The following is a 25707-nucleotide window of genomic DNA, read 5'->3' as shown; positions in this document are numbered from 1 at the left end:
CCTGGTTGCCAAATACGTGGAAAGGCCCAGGAGATGCAGAAACAAGTACTGCGCTGAGATTGTTTAGGGCTTTTATTTGTGCAAAAGAGATACTCTTGCTGAGCTGACCTCCAGCTTCACTGCTTGGTAGCAATGAGAAGCTCTGCTCCCACAGCACAGAAATGGGCAGACTCAGACCTCTAAGAAAGAAGGAGGGATGAAAGTGTGGTCCCTGCTCCCAGCATGGCCATTTGCACAAGACCCAGCAGACCAAGCTGAGGAGTTATTAAAAACTCATCTCCTGGAGAAATGACTGGAGAGCTTACAGTTCCTCAGGAAAGGAAATGGCAACAGCAAGGACCCAGATGGCCCATAAACAGACTAATTACGTGAAAGACCCAGAAGCAACTCTGAAGTTACCAATCCAGCTGCTGAGAGGCTCTGCCAGGTTGCCAGATGTTGCCACTGAAAACCTATCATCTTCCACAGTTCATCAAAGAAGTGGAGCAGGCTGGTGAAGTGAAACCTTTGCCAGGAAAATGAATATTTTAGCTAAAAAAAGATGATTTCTACTAGGAAACATGTTGAAAAATACCAACATTTTAACAACGTGCCCAAACCCATGTTACAGTAGATAAATAATGAAACATACAGACAGAATATGCTGGCAGGTTCTTCTTCTCGATAGGAAATATCTCTGCTTAACAGTGTATTTCTAAGGCTACAGTCTTGGATTGTGTTAAACAAAGTGGTCGGATGCGGGTTGATGGCAGTCATCGGGGTTTGAATAGCTTGCTTTGAACCTAGCAATCACTTTTGCCACCTTTAGATAAAAGGCTTAAAGACAAGAAAGCTGGAGGAGCCAAAGGTGGCAGTAAAACCTGCTGGAAGGTGGGGAGATGGCAGAAATGATGGCAAGGTACTCTGTGGTGGCCAGGACACCTCTCCCAGAGGCCACACGGGGCCTGTCCCCTCCACGACCCAACAAAGAGGGGCAGCACTTCTGACACGTAACTTGCATTTTGCTCCTGACAGGAGGTTGTAGTGAGGTGGGGTAGGTCTCTGCTCCCAAGGAACAAGGGATGGGACAAGAGGAAACGGCCTCAAGCTGCACCAGGGCAGGTTTAGCTGGAGCTGAGGAACAATTCCTTGCCCAGAGGGTGCTCAGGCATTGGAACAGGCTGCCCAGGGCAGGGCTGGAGGCACCGTCCCTGCAAGTGTTCACAGCCCGGGTAGACGAGGCCTCAGTGCCAGGGGTTAGTGGTGGCCTTGGCACTTGACTCGATGGTCTTAAAGGTCTTTTCCAACCTGGCTGATTCTATGATTCGATGCTGAGATAGCTTCCCCCAGCAACTGGTAAAGCAGCAGAGTAAGGAGCAGCACACACGTACTTTGGCTTCAACACTGGACATACAGGCTACCCATCAGCTTCATGATGGCTAGCTTAACTTTGCTAAGAGATCAAATTCATATTTCATTTAAAATCAGAAAATGATGTATTTTAAACTGTCAACTGTGGCTACTAAAGTCGCCTTGCAAATATTATGTCTGTTCATCCTAGAGGCCAAACCCCAAACTGCTGGTGGACTCTTCTTCCAACGAACAGGTATGGGTGCAGCGGGATCCACACAAGCAGGTTTGGCAGCTTTTTCAAGTATTACTTGGACTGCAGAGCATACTCCGAACATGGGGAGCTTTTTCTGTTCAGGAACATGATGGGAATAAGAATGTGCTACTGGAAGATGAGCTATGGCACTTCTATCCGAATTTCCTTTCTCAAACAGAGTTTACAATATTGTAGTAATAGTAGTAATCAATAGGAAAACATGTCTAATACCTGCAAGGGTGAGGGGTGCAGGACCTTGCCCAGCGTGGCTTTCATAATGCATAATTCCTTAAACGTGCAACTAAATCACTGAAATAGATGAGCTTAATTTGGAACCTTTTACACTTTGACAATTCGTATCTCTCTTTTTATTAACTGGCTCCAGTGTTTGCAGAATAAGACTCAATAGTTCTGATTTCTTTCCTTGGCTCTTGAATGCACTGAATGGGATGGATTCCCCAAGACGGATGTGAAAGACCTGTAAAACCCAGAAATACATCCTTTGTGGCTCTCTCCCCTGCCTGCTCACGTCTCACCTTGCCCTAATGACTTAAAGACGGTCTTGCAGGAGGCCTAAACGTGGCCATTTCTCTTGGGCTCCTGCAACACAGATTTATTGCTGGCTGTCAGAGTTAGAATGTATTCACATTCATTTGGGAAGGCATTTCCTGAAGCTGTTAACGGACTTGGCAGAACAAGAGTGGGGGAGAGGGTGGGTAGTGAGAAAGCAACCTGCATAATATAACCTGTTATTCCTTCTTCGGTAAATTATAGTCTTGATTATAATCTTGATTCAGAAAGAATTTCTTTATTCCTCCAAAGATCACTTTATAACTACTTGGGAATACTGGACGTCCTGTTCCTCCTGAATATCCTAGGAAAAGCTCTACTTTTGCTGCTACGTTTATGATGTACGTGTGCTTAGATACTTAAATTAGATCTCCTGGCATTGTCCTGCATTTAGAAGCCATGCTACCAGCTGTGATGCCTTCAGGATAGGAAGGGAATCGGGTCTGAGGATGCAGCAAGAAAAGCCCTGGAGAAGCTGGCCAGCTCTGTGACAGGGGACACATACCTCACCCTCAGCGTTCATGGCAGGTAGGATACACAATAAGAAGTATATTGTAACAGAGCTCCTTTTCCTTGCATCTGCTATAACCAGGAACATAAAATGTTAGCTGCAGGTGATCTGATCTTGAGGGTTTCTCCTGCCCCATTCAAGGGCATGCCCGTTACCTCCACACTTTGCCCCTAACAGCTTCTTCTACCTGTGAGTCCTCTCTAGCTCTCATAAGAACTACCACAAAGCCAAGAGCTTTAAAGATGTTTCAGGCAAGTATTTCCGAGCAGTATCTGTTCCTGTTTTCATCTGTGTGTGCAAAATCCACGGTGATGAAGGGAAAAATTAAAGGCTGAAGAGAAAGCTATTAGTGGAGACACTGGGCTTGAGCCTGCCAAGGGATCTCATCAAGCAAGCCCAAAGTGTCAGCAAAACAGTGTTGGTGGAGCAAAGATACTAAATGAAATGACACCTGAAAACGCTGGAGTGACACAGAGTGTACGTATGTGTGCATGAAGTGAGTGGGGAAAGGATGCAAAAGGAAGAGAGTCAGAGGCAGACAAAGAGGTGCCAGAGAGGGGCAAAGAGCATGTTGCATTCTGCAGTGTAGGCAATTAATGGACTAATGTACACATGAATTAACTCATTAATGGTTCCTGGAGTGAATCTTGGAGATCAAGAATAAATCTGTTTAGTGAATGGAAAAAAAAAAGCCCCAAACAAACCCAAGTTGCTTTATCATTTATTTATAATTATGTGCACAATTGAAAAGTCAGGGTGTATTTTTCATCAAAGCTTTCGGTGATCACAATATAGGGTATAAGAAATGGAACTGTTAGGTCATTTATTATGATGATGAAACTAAAGGCTTTACAAGTCTTAAATGGAGTAAAGCAGACAGCAATACATTCCTATTAGAAAGTTCCTACTGTGAATGAAAAACGGATTAAAACTGAGTTATTGTTTAGCAAGACAGACAAATCTATATTTCATTTGGGTTGTGAAACTATTATAATCATACAGAAGTATGAAGAATTGGCACTGGGGGGAATCATCTTACCAGCGTGCCCAATGTGTCTGTGTTTGGCAAAGGCAGTCTGCAGGGCGTGCATTCCATTTGCACGTAATCAGATCTCTGACCTGGAACATGTACATTCTGGAGCATTAATTGGCACAATTAAAAAGGTATTTAGAGGATGAGCTTGGAGCAACAACACATTGTCACATCTCAGAATCCTGAAATGCAGCCTGGCCTTCATGGGAAGCTGGTTTAACTGGTTTTAGAGGGATGCTATAAAGTGACTTTCAAGCTACCCAGGCAAGACACAAATCTAAAGAGTCCAGCACATGTTACTGCACAGCAAATTTATTCTATAAAGTGTCTAGTGTGAGGAAGAATTAGAAAGGATTATAAAAACACGCTACCATATGCTGGAGTAGTTGCAAGTGATTAATCCAGTTCTTAAATCCTGTTTCAAACTCCCTTTCATTTCTTCCCATAGAAAAATAGAAGCCACATTGCTTTGTTTGAATGCTACGGAGTTAATTACATCTTCTAGGAAACACTTTTAAAACTAAATGCAATGTTTAATTACAAAATGCCTCCTTGAAAGCAGCCAGCTCGTCCATTGATTTGCAGTTCATTCAGAGGGCTTTCTTCAGAGTATGTAGAGCCAGAAAATACACAGAGATTCAAGAGGAATTGTGAAATTACAGCAGGAACCATAAGGAAAAGTTACACTTCAACCCGTGGACAATGGCAGCCACCACTAACTGTAATTTCAAACCTTAATTGTTGTAAGAATAGCAATGGGAAAACCCGGCGTTCGTTCTACCAGCTATCAATGGGGGTATGTTTTTTATAAGAGCAGATTTTCAAGGGCTAATTAGAAAGCAAATCAATCGCATCAAACAAGTGTAAAGTTGAGCTGAGCACCTCAACACACGGGGTTCACGGCTAAGGGCAGCCCGCGCTTTGGTTCGTAGGGTGTTGTCCTGGAAACCATGCGGATGCAGTCGATAACGGGGCAGACGCTGAGACACAGGGTGCAGCCTGTACAGCTGTCAGTAACCACGGGCACGTGGGTTTCGGGATCAAACTGGATAGCCTGGGAACAGGAATAAACATTTATTGATGGTGCTCACAGGGAAAGGTCACAGTTGCTCCCGTTTTAGCGGCTGCTGCAGCACTTGGAGACATCTTGGTGTACTGCTGCACTGCAGCTATAGCAACTGTTCGACCGGCAGGGAACAAAACAGCCCCATCCCCTCCCCACTGACACTTCAAAACTGGGAACATGGGTCAAATTATACCTCAGCAAAAGCTCACAAGGGCTCGTTACAAAAGGAGTACGGCCCATGATGCTGAAACTCCCAGAGGGATGCGTCTCCTCCACGTGAAGGACCTATTTCCTAAGATAGCAGTTCACCGGGGTTATTGGTCCAGAGGAGACACCAGACCATGCCTGGATGGCCTCAGCACAATGCATTCTTTTGACTTTAATTTTCAGCACAGCATAAACAATCTAGTGTAATAAACAGAGAAAAAACACAGCACATGGTGCCTCGCATGATTGTTTTCCTTTGCACATCTTCGAAGGGGATATCTGAGTTGTGGGCAGGCAGAGCTTGCTTTAGTTCTTACGTCTCCACGCAGCGAATCCTCAGTACCAATTAGGGTGATAAGTGTATTTGAATGTGAAATAACAATTGCAGTCTCGATGAAATAAGCTCCTGGTATAATGGAAATGGCAATTAAAAGCAAAAACAAAAGCACCACGCGACTGCAAAAGCTTCGATATCTAAGCAAGCCAGCCTAGAAAAGCAAGAAATACAAAACCCCCACCGAGTATCTACTTTCAAGAGTTTTAGGAAGGAAAAATCAGGCCTGAAAGGTGAACTCTCACTTCTCTGCAAGCAAGTGGTGCTTTAGCAAACCTCTATCACCATTGGCAGCAACTGGAGGAGCCAGGGAGGAGACGGGAGGTACAAAGTGATGATGCAGGTTGGCTCCAAAGGCAGATTTGTGGCATCTGGGGTTTCATTACCAGGAAAGCACAGAAGTTGCTGTAGCAGCCAGCACAGGGCACGAAGTAGGGACTAACTGCCCTGAATCTACAAGTTTTACTTGAGCTTGAACACAAAGAGAGCTTTGGTTTCTGAGTGTTTAAGGGCTTCTTCCTCTCTCCCCGACAACAATGCACATGTTGAAAGGGAGTTCAAAGAGTGAGAGGAAGTCAAGACAACAGTGCTAACTTTAAATTAAGGAAAGCTTTTCTACTGGAGTCACACAAGGTGATAGCTCTGGAGAGCAGCATGGATATTTCTGAAACAAAGGGAAGCACAAAGCAGATGTTATATCGAAGGGGTGTGTGTGAGTTCTTTGCAATTAAGAATTTCTTGGCAATTCGTTTCTTTTCAATTTCATTAATTAAAGAAAAACCATGATTTTTGTTGTGCTTGGAAAACCTCCCGGGGTTTTAAACTTTGCTTCTTTTGGTGCTCATTTTTTTCCAGGTATGAAAAGAAAGTTGTACTAAATATAAACAGAGTCTTTTGCTCTGCAAGGGCTATATCCTCCTCTTCACTGGGAAATCTGACGGAAGGAGAAGATGTGAAGACTGCAAGGAGAGATTTAAACAGTTAAAAGGCTACTGTAGTAATCTGATTTGGTATAAATGCAGCATTAATCTTCTCACATCAGTGGTAAAAACCACATCTACCTTTGCCCTGACACACTTGGTTTAATTGCAGTAGTTGATTTTAAACGGGAAGGTTTCTTTCTTTGGCTGTATGTAGTTGAATTCATCAGACCTGTACAACTGGTGTTGCCATCCTGAGCGGAAATCAAAGAAATACTTTGGTGCAAACGGGAGCCCTCAGCTCAACATCCTGCAAACTTCACCCTGCTGCTCTAACCATAGAACCCACCAGGTTGGAGAGACTGGGAGAGTGGCCTAGAGAGGTACACTCAGCACAGCCTTCCAGAAGGATCCATGCTGGCTGATGTTCTCACCACCATGCAAAGAGCTCGGGCAGGGCTTGCACGGCACAGCCTGGGAGCATGCTGGGCTTCGAATCCAGTAGTTTAGACATCTGCTTTTACCACCTGCTCATTAACAGAAGGTGGATTCTTTCTTCCCAGCAGCAGAAAGAGAACTCCTCCTGCCTCTCTGCTAATCACATCTGTGCTCTTACCTGGTAGCCAGAATCATTACAGGTCATGTAACATTTGCCACAGTTGATGCACATTTCCTCGTCAATCAGAGCCACGACTTGCTCCGTGTTGCAGAGCTCACCATATGTTCCTATATACTGCAGTGCTTTTCCAATTACATCCTGGGGAAAAAGAGAGAAGTTATCGACTCATTTAGAAGGCACCTAAAGCAGTTTCTAGGAGCATGCTCTAGTACTTTGGTATGGAAGACTTGGCCATGCATTGTAATAATGTCCAGGATCTTTCTTACAAAGCTCCAAGTTGCTGACCTTCATGCCTCCTGTAATACATGAAGAATGAACCACACAGGCACATTTTGAATGTAGGCAGCACTGGGACTATATATTTGTATACAAACACATTCTACAAATAGGTTACACATTGAGAACTATATTTTGGCTATTAATTTTGGCAAAACTATATTGTTTTGCCACTACCGTGTGAAACTTCAAGGAACAAAACAGAGCACAAAACAGGACTGACATGCTACAAACGATCAGATCATCCTTAGTCATTTCTCTTCAGCACAGATTTAAGAACTCACATCAAGAAAAGAAAGGAGCACGATCAAATAGACCGACAGAACAGCTGCTTTTCTCTCTCTAGTAAGATGCACAAATGACATGATCATCAGTTTGTTGCACATATTGTATAGAAGCAAGTTGCGGGTTTCATCCTGCAAGTCTTGATTCAGTTCTTCTAACTTTACGCGGCAAACTTCGTGGCATCAACCTTACATATCTGTGCTGCAGACAGCCTACGGGTACATCCCACAGGGAGAAGACATCTCCTCTAAAAGAAGTTGTTGGGGACCTACCTGATGCAAACCATTTCCTCTTTGCATCAAGGAAAACTGCACAGTGTAGAGGCAGTTCAGCTTCACTGAGTCAATGGTAGAGATGGTACAAATCCCAGGCCCTTTGGACAACAGCTACCCCCCAGTTAAATCAGTTGAACTTGTGGAAGTGTAGCTCAGGTGATGAACACAACCCACCTGATGTAAAATATTTCCAGGCGGTTGGAATTGGATGATCTTAAGGTCCTTTCCAACCCAAACCATTCTGTGATTCTATGATTTTAAAAGACTCACTCTATGGCACGGTATTGGTTGCTTGGATGTTTTGTGAGTTGCTTTTATAATAGTTCCCATGCTGCAAAACATGCTCGATCTTCTGTGCAAGATTCTACACTGTTAAGACAAAGTTGGGCTCAGTAAATGAAGGTTACTTGATGCAACACTACATTTTGCTCTTGCTTTAAAAACGGGTATGTTAAGTATTAGAGAAATCTCATTGAGTGATAAGAGAGTAGAACTGGCTTCAAAGTCATTCTACTGTAATAAACCAAGAAGTGATAATGATTTTGATCCAAGTCAATTGAAAAATGCTTGAGATCAATCCAAATATGAGACGGACAAGTCTGCCTGGAATTCATAAAGCTTCAGAGTGTTTACCTTTGGTCTTGCATCACCAAGAAACATGATAAGGATTTCCTTCTCTATTCTGTTTGTCAATGCTTTTGAAGAAGCAATACTGACCTTATTCCTATCAGTCCTATCCTGAAATGAAGAGCAACCATTTTAAGTATGTGGTAGTATGCAATATTTAACCTGTATCATTATAATTGCATACAGTGCTCTATCTTTTGTTTCCAATTCTCACTGCAGAAGAATTGGATTCCAGTAACCTGGGCAGCCTTACTTTCAAACAAATTAAGCACCCCTAATTACTTCTATGCCGATAGCGTAATGTGGCTTTATCAATGGTAGCTCTAAAGGAAAACTCTGCTGCATGAGTTCAATGCAAAAATGGATCCAACCTTGTCTTCCAGAGCATGCTGAGAACTTGCAACGACAGCTTTAATTCCCAAATGGCTCCCATTCATCACCGTGAAGTTTTAGCTTTTTTTAGTTTTAGGATCTATGAAGTTGTTTTTAATCACTGTTGAGGTAGGAAATTCAACCATATCCTAAGCCCAGGAAGAAGGACGGTGTTATTGTACTGTTTTCTTGTTCCAAAAACACTCAAAATGTTTTCTGTCTGCCAAACCCCTACGTTGCTGACATGTGAAATACCTTAGTTGCATTCACTGAATGTTAAAAGCCTTCCAGTTCTTCTCAGCAACATGTAGAGAACATTAATGCTCTTCCAGCATAAAACAGCTATGGCACGTTGCTAAAGGCAGCATGATGAGTGTGGACAGATGACTGTAAGTGAGCAAGTTATCACAGCTTAATGACTTAGCACTCATCAATAGAGCTGTGCAAGCTGATTATGTGCATGGTCCAAATTCACTGCAAATTTGAAGGGAAATCTGTTTGCTTAAAGGACTGTAAAAGGTCAATTAACTACTATGAAAGGGTTTCAGCTAATACTTTTTACTTGGGGATTGCAAAGGGCTAGACTTGAACACACAGCCCTTTACTCTGCCTCCAGTGATGAGCTTATGGTAACTAAATCATATAGGATATTTTAGGAACTGCTCTTTTCATTCCCATGTCTCTCTCAGAAATGTCCATGGATTTGCTGGGAGTTGCTCAAGCAGTTTGCAGGTTTCTGCAGTCTTTTGCATCAGTTGAAAAACTAGTTGTAGAATTAGGCCCCAGCTTATTTCAAGTCTCACGTAGGCTTGTCTGTATCGTACCAGCTGCAGGTTTCAAAACACATGTGTCTTTATGTGATCTACTGCCCTCAGCAACACTAAATACACTACAAGCCTCTCTTGTGTGTATATAAAGCCCACTGGATGTCACAAATGCACATCTCATCTGCAAGTAGTGGTCTGTGCTCTGAAGAAATGATGTAAAACCTGTACAACATACAACGAAGTGGTTTTCCACCGCCTGCTCACGCTGTAAAAGCATCAACACGGGGGGATTCCTGAGAGTGAAGGACTTTCAAAGCTAACAAAAGCAGAGATTTAAATAGAATGGGTAACTAACAGTTTTCTCAGGGAGGTTCTGGATTCACAGTTGTGTTCTTGAAATGCTGTTCGGATGTTGTGGAGATGGGCTACTTGGACAATCATGGGACGAAGGACCTTGCTTATGAGGGAAGACAAAAAGATGCTTAGCCTAGGATGATGAAAGCAGAGCAGGAATATGATGTCTCTTTGTATATACATCAGGCAGGGAAGAGAGCTATTGAAGTTAAATGACAATGCTGGCACAAGAGCATAGTATTATGCACCAGCCATGAATAAACTTAAAGCTGGAAATTAGAAAAGGCTGTTTAAATGGGAAAGGAGTGAGGTGGTTAATGGCCTTCCAGAGAAACAGCTGGGAAACAGGAGGGAGACAGTCCAAGATTTAGGATAGCATTAGATAGCTCAAGAAACGGTTGCTTAGAAGAACATGACCAAAATATACTTTTCCAGCTACAAACTTAGAAAGGGAATAACAAACACAATGCACGGTGATTTCTGAATGTGAAACCAAGTCTCACTGCTCACAGCACACAAAATACACTTTTGGGGGCTCGGAAACCCAAGTAGAAAGGATGATGGCATCTGAGAGGCCTGAAAGGGATTTTATAAGGCTGTGTCAATGATTTACTGCTCATTTATACTCCTGGGTGTTGTGTCTTTTCATCACTTCTTTCTCTCAAGCAAAAGCTGTATCCTGAGTCATTTGCAAAGTTGCAGGGCTTTATTGACTAAAGAAGCAATGGTACTTAAAAGATGTCTTGCAGGTGCACTCTTTTACAGCATCTCAAGCTACCTCAGAGCTTCTTGTTTCCATCAAATCATAAGCGTTTGGAACGAAATAAACAGTGCAGCAAGAAATAATGAGCTTTCCCTATTGAAAGTGCTTTATTTCCAAAAAAGCCACTGTCTAAACCGGCACTCTGGGATGCCGCAGTTGGTGTATCTCCATGGGCTCTGCATCAAATTTGCACTGTTTACAGTATAATGGGCTTTGTTGCCAAGTGCCAGACCTGCCAGCAGAAGCCAGGTTCTGCAAGTCAAGCTGTGTTCTTCCTGGCTTACATATTACCAGAAGCAATTGGAAAAACACACTTAAGAAACCAAAGCTGGAAGTTCAGTTTTGTCCTAAGTTACACAACCTCAGGACCTAGAGTGCTCCTTTGATAACTGCTGTGCTGTCTTCCTCTGCACAACAAAACTGTGCTGGATGAACTGCAAGAGGAATTTAGGCCTGCGAGTGGAACTGGCAGGGAATTTAGTCACTGTGGAGGCAACCAGAGCAGCATCATAGCAGTTTTTATGTCACTAATGATACTTGTCGCTAAGCTATGCAGATGTGGTTTTGAGTATATGTAAGGAACAGATCTGGTCAGGAGGATATTATGTTTACAATGCTATTTTTATTGCTATAACTGTGTTTTTGATGTTAACTTATGAAACATTTTATGGCAATTAGCTCTTCATTAGCCATCACATTACTAAACCTCTATCTGTAAATACAACTCACGGTTCAGGTATGGCTCCTGGTAGACCTGCTGTGTCCATTGTCATGCAGACCACACTAGAAGACCATACCGTGCTCTAGAGATGATGCACACCACCAGCCTCTCATTAGAAAGCCATGCACAGTGCAAATACTGCATCTCATATAGCAAGTTCAACCAGAACACACACGCTTGTCCACTTACTGAACCTTCTGAGGTATCATGAAACACTGTGCACATCACACCGTGTTCAGGAGAAAGGTTCACCAACTAGGAGCTTTCTGCACTTGAAGCTGACAGCAACAGCAGGTAAGAAATGCAGAGTAATCCTTAGATTATCAGTAGAGATCTGCCTGTTGTGAATACCAGTCTGCCCCAAGGACCGGCCTCAACCTCAGCCTTCAGGTCTCCAAGGGATCACTGCCCATGATACAAATACTGAAGCTGATTCACCACCAAGTAATACAAAAACCTCCCAACAAAGCAGCTGACATTCCTATAACAAAGTTGTGTGCTTGATCCCAGGTGCTCTGCTCATTGTTATTTATGGGGTGTCTGGGCAGGTCTCAGGATTCAATAGGTTACGACAGAACACAGGGGTGTGCAGAAGTGACCTCATTAGGATACAGAGAGAGCCTGCAGATGGGATGAAACATTGCAGGGAAAGTAAATGACTCTCTGATCCAGTGTTTATCTCCATTAGGGAGATTCCTGCCTTCTGCCTTACAGAGGTGATTATCCTGCTGTATTCAGCCTTGGTGCAGCCTCATCTCGAGCACTGTGTGTAGTTCTGACCCTGCAGGTTAAGAAGGATGTTAAGGTTCAGAGGAGGGCATGAAACCTGGCAAAAGGGATGGAAGGAAATTCCTAGGAGGACTGTGGGCTTGTCTAGTGTGGAGAAAAGGATGCTGAGGGGCAACCTCATTGCTCTCTACAGCCTCCTGAGAGGACAAAGTCGGGAGGGAGGTGCTGAGCTCTTCTCCCTGGTATCCAGTGATAGGAAACAAGGGAATGCTTCAAAGCTGCGCCAGGGGAGATTTAGACTGGACGTTAGGAAACGTTTCTGAGTGTGGCCAGACACTGGAATGGGCTTCCTAGAGAGGTGATTGAAGCCTTAAGCCTGTTAGTGTTGAAGAGGCATTTGAACAATGCCCTTAGTAACGTGCTTCAACTTTTGGTAGGCCCTGAAGAGGTCAGGCAGTTGGACTTGATCACTGTAGGTCTATTCCATCCTATTCCATTCCATTTGAGGCAGTGCTTGTACAGAGCAGGGTGGGAAAGAGGTGGTTTGGATTCTAGGATTCCTTCCCATCTTCGAAGACTAACTTAAACTTGCTTATGTTCTCTGAGGTACTGTGATAGAGAAGGGATCATTATGGGCTACTGCCCAAGAGGTTATTGCTGTGATTCACTGTGGAGCAAATACTTGGGATAAGCAGACTTAGACTTAGAGCCCCATAAATGACGGGAGACACATGCATAGTCCCACCTGTAATATGCAACAGCTCCATGTTTATAATGAAGACTCCAGTATGGTCTATTCCATGGTCTATTCCAGGCAGGCAAGCACAAGCTAAAGCTGCTTGTATTGAACCATGCCAGGAAGGATCCAAAAGGTACACTGTTATGGCATAAGAGTGCTGCATCTACATCAATATACCTCACCTCTTGAGAGGATTTTACAGACCAAGCACAGAACTGGTCTAAATGTGGCTTGATGCCTCCCAAGGTGCTGGCTTCCAGCTGGGGGCTTATGGCATCAGCATAAAAAGACTTGCATATATGTGTGTGTGAAACACCATCTCACACATCTGTACACACAAGGGTGAAAAATAGTTCAAACATAAAGAACTTGAGCTTGAAGGTATCTGTGGATGTTTTTCCAACGTGTGGAACAACGTATCATGTCCTAGCTAAGCTGACAGAGCTGTGCCAGGGTGTTTAAACCACCAAACAGGGCAAGCAAGACTTGTGGAGAAAGGAAGAAATCAAAAGAAGCAGATAAATGGTGACTGAATATTATGGTATAAACCCTGGAGGAGAGTGAACTGAATTTGTAGGGGAAAAAACCCACAGAAATGGGTAAGGAAAGCAATTAAAGTAATAAGGAGGTTACCTGAGGTTGGCAAATACATGTGTGGGAGCTGTACAAAAATGCAACTGAGAAGATCCACATATGGCAAAAGTTCTGGTAAGTGAAAGAAGAACCAACTCTGCTGCATACCCAAGCACACGGTTCCAATTAATAGTGAAAAATAGAGAGAATAAAGAGAAAAGCCACGGGAGAAGCCATCCAAAAATTAAATTAGATTTGGGATAATTGCAGAGGGCTTTTAAATCTATAAAAAAAGGCGCTTTGGCAGCGTGTGGAATGGAAACAAATGGTGGAATTTACATATCGCCGACCAACAGCCAAGCAGGCAGCTGAGGGAGTTTGGGCAGGAATTCACAGCTACCCTCCAAAAATCCAAGCAGCCAAGGCAGGGGTCACGGCTCTTCCAAGGGCAGCTATTCCTCAGGTCCAATCAGCTTCCACACATCCTCACTGCTCCAGAGAACTAGAGCCAGGCTGGGACTAGCTCCAAGAGCTGACCATTCCCACCTCGTCTGAGCTGGATGGCTTCTCTCCTCTGTCTAGAGGGTCAGAACTGCTTGGAGATGGTCTGGGATTTGTAATTCCAAGTGTGAATGCTTCTCAGACAGTTACAAATAAATCCCTCAGGTCCAAGCTCTTCTGCCTCTCTCCGTGGAGAATTCCTGATCAGGGAAGGGTATCAGATAAGTCACCTTTATTCACTCAGCTTCCTTAATGAATGTCCTGAATGTTCCTGGCAGTTTTTCTTCACAATCGAATAATAGATGGATCTATTAATGATAAACGTTATTAAAACCTCCCTTTGTAGTGGCAAGTTCCCTATTTCAAGCAAAACCCAGGTATTTTCCCATTTCTTAGTAGACATCTGTGGTGGGGTGACCCAGGCTGGACGCCAGGTGCCCATCAAAGATGCTCTATCACTCCCCTTCAACTGGAGAGTGAAGAGAAGGACAGGGGGGATCATTCAGCAATTACCATCTTGGGCAAACAGAGTTGACTTGGTGAGATTGGTTCAATTTTATTACCTACCAAAATCAGAGCAGGAGAATGAGAAATAAAAACCAAACCTTAAAACACACCCCTGCCCCCAACGCTCCCTTCTTCACAGGCTTAACTTCACTCCCAAATTCTCCATCTCCTCCTACCTGAGCGACACAGGGGAATTGGGGTTGCCATCAGTTCTCATCACACATTGTCTCTGAGGCTCCTTCCTCCTCAGAGGAAGGCTCCTCACACTCCTCCCCCTCCTTCAAGCATCCACTTGCTCCAGGTGGTATGTAGGGTCCACCACGGGCTGCCGGTGGGTATCTGCTCCCTTGTTAACCTCCATGGCTGCAGGGCAATCTCTGCTCTGGCTCCTGTAGCACCTCCTGTCTCCTTCTCCACTGGCCTTGGTGTCTGCAGGGCCGTTTCTCACATATTCCCACTCCTCTCTCCAGCTGTTTGCTTTTCCTGCTTTCTTAAATACATGATCCCAGAGGCATTACCACCATTGCTGGTGGAGTGTCAGGTCCCGCTGGCATGGACTCCATCAGATACCGGGGAAGCTTCCAGCAGCTTCTCATAGAAGCCACCCCTTGTAGCTCCACCACTCCCCAAACCTTCCTTACAAACCCAATACAGCACCTCTCATTGCTCTTCTTCTCATTATGGTTAAAACATTCCTATCTAAGGAGATGGCCAGAAAGACTGTCAAGAATTGGCCTTGGTGTTTCCTACGTTCTTCTAATTGCTTCAGTCTCGTTCAACTGAAGGTGTGAGGAAGCCGCTCACCTGATTTCTTTAGCTGAGAAGCTCCCCATGGTCACCACACAAAAGTATTCAGCATAAAGACAAGTTTTTGTTTGGGGGAATTCATTTTCATCTTCCCTGCAAGCAGGACCTCTCTGCTTTTTAATGCCTCTCCTACTACTTGGTTCTTTTTTGCTTTTGTACTTGGAGTTAGGCTTGATCAATTATTAACCTCAACTTTTTAGTTCTGTGTTTTTCAAGTCTTTAGGTCTGTTCTTGCCTCTTGCTAAACTTTTTCCTTCATTCAGTTTATTTGCTTTTGGATGGTGTCAGTTCTTCGGTTTTCAGAAGATCTCATTGAAAATGCAGTTATTGGCTGTTGCTGCTTCTTTCTCTTTCTGCTCACATCAATCCTCTCTCTCCAAAGAGAATAGAACCACAAAAGCTCTGAGGTCAAGTAGGCTTTGAACAAGTGGGCAAAAATAAAGTAGTTTACTGTTCTTTGGAACTTTTTGCATGCAGAAAGAAGGGACCTTCAGCACAAGAGGAGGGGAGTGATTTTCATGTGCCATAAACCACTATAAGCAGTCCAAAGAACTGAGAGAGGCCTATAGAAGTGGCAAACTGCTTAACTGAAACAGGAAGATGACTCATTGTTTCTCCTTGGCCAGGTTTGCAGTTTGGAATACTGCAGGTGGTGGTAAACTGCAAAATTCCCTCGGGAATGATGTGTTATTTTGAGCCACTGCTCACATTGTATTTTATCTTTGGCATTGTTCTTGCAAGAATTCTTACAGGTCTGATCATACAGTGATCATACAGTGATTTCATGCACTGCTTTATGAAAGGCCCTACATGCGGATCCTGAGTTTCTTAGTTTTCCTGTTCATAGAATCCCAGACTGGTTTGGGTTGGAAGGGACCTTAAAGCTCATCCATTTTCAGCACCTGGCACGGGAAGGGACACCTCGCCCTAGAGAAGGTTGCTACAAGCCCCTGTGTCCAACCTGGCCTTGAACACTGCCAGGGATGGGGCAGCCACAGCTTCTCTGGGCACCCTGTGCCAGCGCCTCAGCACCCTCACAGGGAAGAGTTTCCTAATATCGAAGCTAAATCTACCCTCTTTCAGTTTTAAACCATCACCCCTTGTCTGATCCCTCCATGCACTTGTAGCAAGTCCCTCTCCAGCTTCCCTGTAGGCCCCCTTCAGACACTGGAAGCCGCTATAAGGTGTTCCTGGAGCCTTCTCTTCTCCAGGCTATTCAGACATGAAGTTTAAGTAAGGTCTAAAGGGAACATCTAGAATAATTAGCTTATGATGTTTCATTTTGTTGACATTTATTGGCTATCTATGGGAAGGGAAAACCTCCAATGTATGGATTATGCAGTGGATGGGGTCACAGGTTTTATTTTCACCTTGTCATTTACTCATTGCAGACAGTGGATCAGCTCCTTAGACAAACATTCTCCAGCTTTAAAAGTTCTGTCTGAAAACCTATGACACAGCTTTCGTACGTACTGAACACAGCCCTTTTCCATTGATCTTACATGAGAGATGGAGCTATTTAGCACATAGCAAGTAATCAGACGGTATCATGCAAACCGGAGCTCATGCTGTAGCATCACAGCTGAAAGAAACTGTTAACAGTTGAGGCATTCCCTTGTTCTACAATTACTGTTCCACTGCCTGAACATCTTCATTTTGAAAAATGACACTAGGGAAATACCTATACGTGTACATCACAAACCATTTCCCATCGATTTTGGTTAAAAGCTCGGAAGTCTGCATAAATAGGAGTCTTTGATGCCCTCTAACAAGCTTGAAAGCAATAATAACCAACTCAAACTGCTAGAAATGACTGTGCGTGTCAACTGCCTGATGGCTGATGATTTCTTACGTGTAAGCAGGTATTTTTGTTACCTTGATAGCTGGGATGGGCTTCTTAGGAATGAAATGCTTTTTCTGGGCAAGCACAGCAGCCACGCTCTGTTCCTTCAGCTTAAGCTTGTTCTCAGCTATTATCTTTCGGCGTTGTTGCAGGTAAGGCCCAAAATTGGGCAGTTTCTGGAACAAAAATCAGGAGACATGATTACCTTTAGTGAGGCAGGGATAGCAAAAAGGTGAGTCCGATCCCAAGAGCAAGATCCTCAGTCCTTGCTGAGCTCCTTATTCAGGAAGTTGAAACTGAAATCCGCGAGACTGAAGTGAATAAAAATCAGGTATGAACCTCAGGTTCTGGCTTGAAAAATAGATACTGAATATTAAAATATTAATACACCACAGCAGAAAAAGAGCTGAATTGCAGGTCAGCTTCCAACAGTCTGATATTTCCCCACTGCATTCTGGCTTATATATAAAAATGTATCGTGTTAAATAATTCAAATGTGCAACTTTACTTCTATAGTACGTGGAAAAGTTATCCTAAAACTATCAGTTTATTTGGAAGGGTTCCACCAGTGTTTATGGACTATTTGTAGGGATATCTAAATATATCTAGATATATTTTTAAAGCTGACAAACATGTATTTTGCATTCTGACAAGGGACAGCTGTCTTGACCTGTCAAAGTGAGGCGACCACACGCCAAATGAACTGCAACACATTCTCATCTTCTCATTTACCTCCGTGTCCCACTTGCATTCTTTTCTGCAACATTTAATCCTAGAACCCAATTAAGCAACCTCTGGAGGAGGATTTCACTGACTTATAAAACTCATTTCTCACCCAAGAACATGATTGCACAGAACACCCATCTTCCTGAAAGAAAAAGCCCCTTTACTTACCTAGCAGACGCGGACAACTGCAGTGTGCCACAATCACACATTTAGGTGAATGGAAAAGGGTAGAAAACATGGATTTTCTCCTGATGCAAAAGACCATGCCCTTTCTCCCCTGAAACTCGTTTCTTATTCTGCAAAAGTGTTTTATCCACCGAACTAAACCCAGAAGCTACTGCAGTACTCCAGAAACTAGCAGGTAGTAACAGGGGATACATAGCCTCGGCGGTTGCTAGCATTAGTTCGCGCTAATAATACAACCTCAAAGAGCATATCGAACAAGATCCAGGGCTGCTGTGGCTATCAATTTTTGAAGAGGGAATTTCAATGTGAATTTTAAATCCAGAATTATTTAAAAATTTAGAAATGATTATTTTTTAAAATGAAGTCAATGCAGAAGATGTTATCCTGCACTCCTGCTAATCCTTAGGAGAAAAGTCCTTCAATGAACTCTGTCAGTCACAATACCCAACCCTGGGACCTCAGGCTTCTTGTTATAACAAATAAAAGCTTTCTTGGCTGCTAGGGTTTTGGGTCTCTGAGCACACAGGCAGAGGGTGAGGTCCTTGGAATGCTTCCCTGCTCCCATGTGCGGCCTCCACACATCTTGAACTTCAAGCCAGAACAAGACCGGGGGTCTCGTGGTGCTCTCCAGAGAAGGTACCCTCCTGCAGGCTGGGACTGAGCCATACTCTGGGACAAAGCGTCAACCTAGACAAAACACAAGACCATGGGGGATGTTGCAGTCTCCACCTGTCCCAACTCTAGATGTAGCCCAAGTCTGCCCACTGGCAACGGGCTCCTGTTCTGTCTGTTCAATGGGAACTTTGTTCCTGAATGTCATGTTCAAGGGCATCCTACGAGACATCACACAAACTCTTCCTTCAGTGCAGTTGCCGCACATGAACTTGGAGAGGAAATTTTCTGGGATGCCTTAAAATAAGTCTTACAATATTACTGCAAAGAGCAGCAAGGTAGTGGCCTTACATACCAAAGCCAAGGAAGAATGCAACCCCAGAATGATTTCCAACAGGAAAGAGTAGAAGAATTTGCCTAATTTCAATCTAATCAATAGGTCCTAAAGCAGACACATAAAGACTCAATTCTTTACATGACTTTTAGAAAGCCAGAGACTTTTAGCAAAGATCTACACAACACAGACTTTTATTTAAGTGCTTGTATATGTCTGCTTGGCTGCATCAACTAGAAACACATTCTGGCCATGAGTAAGTAGTACCTGTGTCACTGAGAAACTATTTTCTCTCCATAATTTATGTGCTGATGCCAACAACTTTGGGCTTGAGAGGGCAGGAAACCTGATGACAAAGCATTTTTGGACTCTTCCCTGTCTGGCCAGGAATTGAATTGCTGACTTTCAGAGGAGGCAGCAAAGCTAATTCTGCTGAGGTTTTAACTGGAGGAGGAGAGGAGACAGTTGTTCATGGCTTGACTGATCGAAGATCATCTTGGGGATGAATAGCTAAGTCTTTGCAGAATAAATCCTTTACTTTTCTGTTCTCTTCATGTGTGACCAATGCCCTAATTTCTGTAGACAGAAATACTGAGTATAGTGAAATTAAAGAGGTGACCCAAGGAGAAGTGTGGAAAAAGAATTTGTTTTTGTGTACAGGGGAGGAGCCAACTACAAAGGCGACTCATATTCTGTCTATTGTGAAGTTGGAAGTGTTTAGGTTTTTACATCTGACATAGGTGGAATGTACAACAGACAACTTGAAAGCGTGCAATGCCACCAGTACCACAGTTCAGATGCTTCATAATGACATGCACTCAGTTATGTTAAATTGTATATTCTCTATCTTTTAAAGAGAAATGAAATGATGATTAATCTAGTAGTAACCTAACATCCACCTTCGGTCTTTTCTGTTTCTGCATTGCTGTTTTTCCATCAAGAAATTGATTAAATGGAATTTAAAATAATTAAGGGAACATGTAGGTCTGGTTATTTTGTGTTTGAAGTCTGGTAGTTCACAAGCAGCCAAGCCAGATTTCATCAAACAGCACTGAAAACAAACAATCTTTTCTATAGCAATAAATAATACATTAAAATGTAGCCTCAAGAGCTTACGAAGGACTTATTGATGGTTCCCCTTACGCTGATGAGACTGCTTATTGTTCAGAGCTGTGGTTTCAAGCATTTTGAAGGCAGAGGCCATATGAAATAGCAAACAATATTTTAATGAACTGAGTTCCTGGATACAGCAAAAGCCAAAACATGTTGAAATAACTGCTGACGAGATGGATATTTAAGAGAGCTTAAAGTTAAATCACCTTTAATCATTGTAGGGGCTATCTTCCTAAGCACGTGGAGGGTTTAACAGCACCGTTTCCAGTAAAGCACAAGCACAGAACTTGGTGAGTTTGACTCTGCTTTGGAAAGCCTCCTACAGCACAGTTTGTTTGGGTTTCTCTAATTTCCACATATTCCAACTTCACTAAACTCTCCATACACTGATATCTTTGTTATATCAACATCTGCCTAGAAAAGAACAATTTATATGAATAAGTGTGAATAGAAACTGCTTAGAAGACTGCAACAAGCAGAGTAATTAGATAATTCTTGTGTACTTATAGATCTGTATCAGTGATATCTATAGCTGCATTATTTGTATCCATCTGTCTCTATATAGCCATAATTCAGTGTGTTTCTATTGGAGGGATAGCATCAAGAACGGAGCCAAAATAAATACATTAAGTGGTATTCTTTACGTTTTTATAATTACATTATCACAGAACTGGAAGCTTGAAATGCTGGAGTATTTTACAGACAGAAAGTTAAAATCCAAATCCTCTCGCTGCCAAGACTTCCCAAAGCCGCCTTTTAACTGATGAACTGTATAAATCTCCAGCAACATTGTGATTTTTGTTTCAGTAGTTTCTCCAGGGATTCATCATTGAAGAGTTTGTTCTTACCAGAAAAGCTAAATCCTACTCATTTAAAGATAACAGTATCTTCCACTAAAACTGTCTCTATCCAGATATATAAAAGCATTACCCTGCCAATAGAGAACTGACAACATAATGAATCAACAATGAAACCTTAAGCTTGGAGAGCTTTAAGGTAAGTCTGGCTTGATTATAATTTATTCATGGATCAATCTAAAGGTAATTGAGCATATTATGAACTAAATAAGGTGCTCGTTTCCTAAGGGTAAAAAGTAAAGAGAATCCTCCACTTCACACTGCTGCAATTTTGATGGGTGCACTAGCAAGTAGCTGGAGTGGTGGAGCAGGCTAGTGAAGAGGGCAGTGCAATCTGCGTCAGATGCCCCAGACTTGAAGGTCCCTTCCAACCTCAGCTCTTCTATGATTCTATGACTTTATTTCTAACATCGAAACTGATCTCTGTACATATGTCTCCATGGTGTCATCATGGGTTGCTTATTTGCGAGCAGTCTTCCTGTCTTCTGCTAAGGGGCTGGATACCAGCTGCTGTTAGAAGCCCCAGCTTTCAGCTGACACAGGTATTGGGTTTGTGTGGCAAGCTTTTGGAAGCAGGAAGGTGAATGGGAAGCAGGGATGGCTTCTGTGAGAACAGATATCCCCCTGCAGCCCATGGAGGTCCATGTGGAGCAGATATCCCCCTGCAGCCCATGGAGGACCCCACATTGGAGCTGGTGGGTGCCCTAAGGAGACTGTGACCCCGTGTGAAGTATGCACTGGCAGGACTTGTGGCCCCGTGGAAAGAGGAGCCCATGATTCATTCTCTACATCCCTCTTGTGCACACTCAACATGGAAACAATTTTAAGTGACACTGTGATGTCCCTCATGAATCTGGGAATGGAGCTGAAGCCAACTTGTCTTATTTCGTGCACTTCACATTTGTCAAGTGTAGATGTTTCTGCTTGCACATAGCAAAACCAGGTAAGAAGAAGAATGAAGACTGAGAAATGTCTGACAAACCAAACTGCTAAAAGAGTACAAATTGCTCTACTGAAATATTCTATACCAGCTGCAGTAGAGATGCAGCAAACTAAGGCCCCCATACTCTGTACCTATGTCCAAACTTTGCCATGTAATATGTTTTAGAAATCAAATGAGAATTGGCTCTTCACTGTCTGTTTTCTGAACAGATCTTTTTCTGAAATCACTTAAGGAACTGCTTTCTCCCAGTGAAGGAGAGAAGAAATGAGGAGAAAATACAAATTCCCTAAAGGATTGGAACTGGCAAAGGTGGTCAACTGCCTTCACAGAGTCACAGATAGTTGAGATTATCCAGTCCAGCCCCCTGGTCAGAGCAAGGTGAGCTGCAGCAGGTTTCACCTGTTTGTCTGTGAGGATGCTATGGGAGACAGTGTTGAAAGCCCTGCTGAAGATAAAACTTACTGCTCTCCTCTCATCTACCAAGCCAGTCATCTCATTGTAGTAGGCTACTGAGTTGGTTAAATGTGGTTTTCCCTTCATAAATCCATGCTGACTACTCCCTTCCTATGAAGAACAGTTGATCTCTAGTTAGTTTAGCTATTCTCCCCAAATACACATGCAGAAAAGCTAAGCTTTATCCCTTTGCTGCTTGGTAGGACTGCATCTAGGAAGGTTCCTCATTGGCTTCAGAGAACTGGGGAGACCAGCAACTGGATAGCTAAAAGCTAAGAGTGAAAGAGCTAAGTGACTACCTTAGCCACAGTTAAAGCTGTGAAGATTGCAGACAAGTGTGAACAGCTTTAAAGAGGTGAAGCAGGACCCCTGAAAGTAGGAGCATGGTTCTGAAAGGCAATCAGGTAAGGGAAACATTAACATTTAAGTGAGGTAGACAGCTGCCCTCACCCAGGAGCTACAAGAATTTAAATCAGGTTTGTATGGGTCACTTTAGGTGCCCTCAGCACAAAGGTTTTAGTAATGTTTGACCCCATTTGTTCATGTGGAAAAGGTTTATGTTTGATGTGCAAAGTTTTCCAGAGAAAGCAGATTCAATGATTTTTACCCAGTTGCTTCTCAAGCCTTCAAGTTTCCTTGTTCTAATGTGCTCCAAATGGCTGCACATACCTAGAATCCTTATTACATCCTGCGTGTTCGTGACCATACCTTTCACTGCGCAGCAGTTTCAGTGGTCTGCCTCCATTCTCTTGCAGATTTACACCACCAAAAATGAAGATCAGTAAGGTTTCCTGAGGTGCTATCTGCTTTCTTCCTCGTTCTCAGAGAATACAATGAATCCAGTGTTTCCAGAGAGGAAGAAAACACCAAGTCCCAGTACCAAAGAACAGCAACAGTAATGACAATAAAATCTTGTCACAACATCAAGGTAGTTTGTGCTCCTTCTGGGACATCCCCCCTGCCCAATCCTACAATAAAACCTAAAGCGGCATTGGAGCACCGGGTGCAGTTCTGGTGTCCTCAGTATAAGAAGGACATGGAACTGTTGGAGCAAGTGCAGAGGAGGCCACGAGGATGCTTAGGGGATGGAGCAGCTCCTGTATGGAGACAGACTGAGAACATTGGGGCTGTTCAGCCTGGAGAAGAGAAGCTGCTGGAGACCTCAGAGCAGCTTCAGTGTCTGAAGGGGGCTACAAGGATGCCGCAGAGGGACCTTCATCAGGGACTGGAGCGATAGGACAAGGGGTGATGGGTTCAAACTGGAACAGGGGAAGTTCAGGTTAGATCTAAGGCAGAAGCTCTTCCCTGGGAGGGTGCTGAGGCGCTGGCACAGGGTGCCCAGAGAAGCTGTGGCTGCCCCATCCCTGGCAGTGTTCAAGGCCAGGTTAGACACAGGGGCTTGGAGCAACCTGCTCTAGTGTGAGGTGTCCCTGCCCGTGGCAGGGGTTGGAACTGGATGAGCTTTAAGGTCCCTTCCAACCCATTCTATGATTCTATGAATTCTGTTCCCCTGAAGGTGGAACATCTTCATAAATAACACACATCTTCATGTTCATATACGCATGTTTTGCACAAGCTTTCCCAACTAATTTCCTAAACTGCTTAACTAATGAAAGCTGCATACGTATGGCAATGGGGTAAGTGAAGCTACAATTTGTTATCCCTTTAGACATTCTTACTCTTTCAGACATTCAAAGCTAAATCCTCTCCAGTAGCTGCTCTTCTATGTGTCAGTCTGAATATACATGGAGAGGGCCCTTAACACCAAGGAGTCATCCAGACGGCGGTAGGATTCATGTCAAGACTTCCAGCAGGGAATCCTGCAAGAGTCCTCACCACGGCATGGAGGTTATGTGCCGCTGGGAGGATGGGCTACCACTCCATCATTTTCCACCTGATAGTGACTTTCCTGGGACAGCACCATTTGTCACAGACCCCAGAGCCGCTGTGGTTGGTTTGGTAAGAAGCCGCAGAGGACTTGTCGCCTGTATTACAGGGTTCACACATGGTCACAGCTCTGTTTCTTAGCGCTGAGACATCACTGCCTTTAATGATGCGGAAAAGCCTTCAAAATAAAGGGCAGAACACAACAATTTTCAGAGACAAAGTGAACTCTGCCTTTCAGTTATTTGAATTTCTTTTTGCTCTTGGAACTTTCATTTGCTTCATAAACAGCACTGGCTCAATACTCTGCAATTACTGCACATTCACTTGCTCCTGTAACCTCTGCTCCCCACACTGGGCGTGTATATACCAGTGCATTTAGTGTATTCAGAGCATTTAGTTACTCAACTATTCTGCCTGCTCTTTAGCCCATGATTATTTAAAGCGGGTGAGCTAACCCCCAGCCCTGCAGTAATTCTGAGACCAAAAGGAACATTAATGTGTGTTCTAGGAAAACATATTGCTGTGACCTCGCCTTGAGATAGATAGTTCCATGCTTGAGCGTGCAGATAAAACCATTACTTAAAATAACAATTATTTCTCCTTTCATCATTTTTCTCACCCTGACAACTTTTTCTCTACTAGCTCAAAATCATGAACAAATTATTCTTCGTGCTCTGCCTCAAATGTTTGTTTTTTAGCAGCTTTTATGTATATATATATGCACCAAGTGATGGAAAAGATTTTAGGATTATAGGCTTACTATAGCGCAGCAAAAACTTACATTCTACAAATGTACTGAAGTCATGAAATATTCATCAATAAACCAAAAAGGAGTTAATATTTGAAGCAAGCTTAGACATTTACAATCAAAAGCCAGGATGACATAGATGATAAAGAAAACGTTACCTTCTGGGGTGAAGAAAAGAAGATACTGATACACATTACTGTGCTACTTCATGAACATCTGGCAGTCTGTCACTTAATAGACAACAACATCTCCTCTAAACAGAAGAGACTTGAATTCATCAGGGATTCCTGTAGTACAGTATGTGCTTAACTTAAGTACCTGCTTTCTGTGATTTCCATAGATTACCATATTCATGACGCTGCGGAGAGAACGCATTCTTCTCACTCTCTAACCAGAACATGCAGAAGAAATTAAAACACTGGCAGGCACTTTGTCTCCAGTTTGTTGGACGTGTGAGGAAAGGACTTTCCACCCAGTTATGCAGATGAAACCCTGTCAGCTAAGCGGCAGCAGAGCCAAGATGTCAACAGGATGGCTACTAGCAAATATATGACAGACGAGCAAACACAACTGTGTTCAAACGCGGTTGCGAGGCGGGGATGGGTATCAGCTGAGCCTCGGTATTGGAGAAAACTTTGTGCAAGTAGGATTTTGTACTTCTACTGTTACAGAAGTAAATCCACAGCGATCCAGTGTTTGCATTTTCGTGTGTCTTTATACACAGCAGCGTACCCATACCCGTGCGTTCAGCTGATACACTCGTTAATGTTGTAAATTACTCAATGACACAAAGAAATGCCATTGCTAGATACTTCTACCCACCTTCTCCTCCAAGCTGGCTGGTAACGGAGCTGTTCAGAGCAA

General features: G+C 43.3%; 1 protein-coding gene across 1 annotated transcript in view; it reads right to left on the bottom strand.

Annotated features, from left to right (window-relative positions):
• Nucleotides 1–4523: 4523 nt before the first annotated feature.
• The window catches only part of LOC104406427 (dihydropyrimidine dehydrogenase [NADP(+)]-like), a gene marked incomplete at its 5' end in the record, with an annotated part of 108568 nt that continues 87384 nt past the window's right edge, over nucleotides 4524–25707 (bottom strand). Inside the window, 3 exons of the mRNA XM_010015397.1 lie at nucleotides 4524–4753; nucleotides 6843–6983; nucleotides 17017–17160. Of these exons, the coding sequence (XP_010013699.1) occupies nucleotides 4583–4753; nucleotides 6843–6983; nucleotides 17017–17160 (456 nt within the window). The remainder of the gene's footprint in view (nucleotides 4754–6842; nucleotides 6984–17016; nucleotides 17161–25707) is intronic.

This window comes from Nestor notabilis, unplaced genomic scaffold, assembly GCF_000696875.1.
Source record: "Nestor notabilis isolate BGI_N333 unplaced genomic scaffold, ASM69687v1 scaffold2405, whole genome shotgun sequence".
NCBI classification, from domain to species: Eukaryota; Metazoa; Chordata; class Aves; order Psittaciformes; family Psittacidae; genus Nestor; species Nestor notabilis.
Note: the sequence above shows the minus strand (reverse complement) of the source record. Positions and strands in the feature narration are given on the sequence as shown.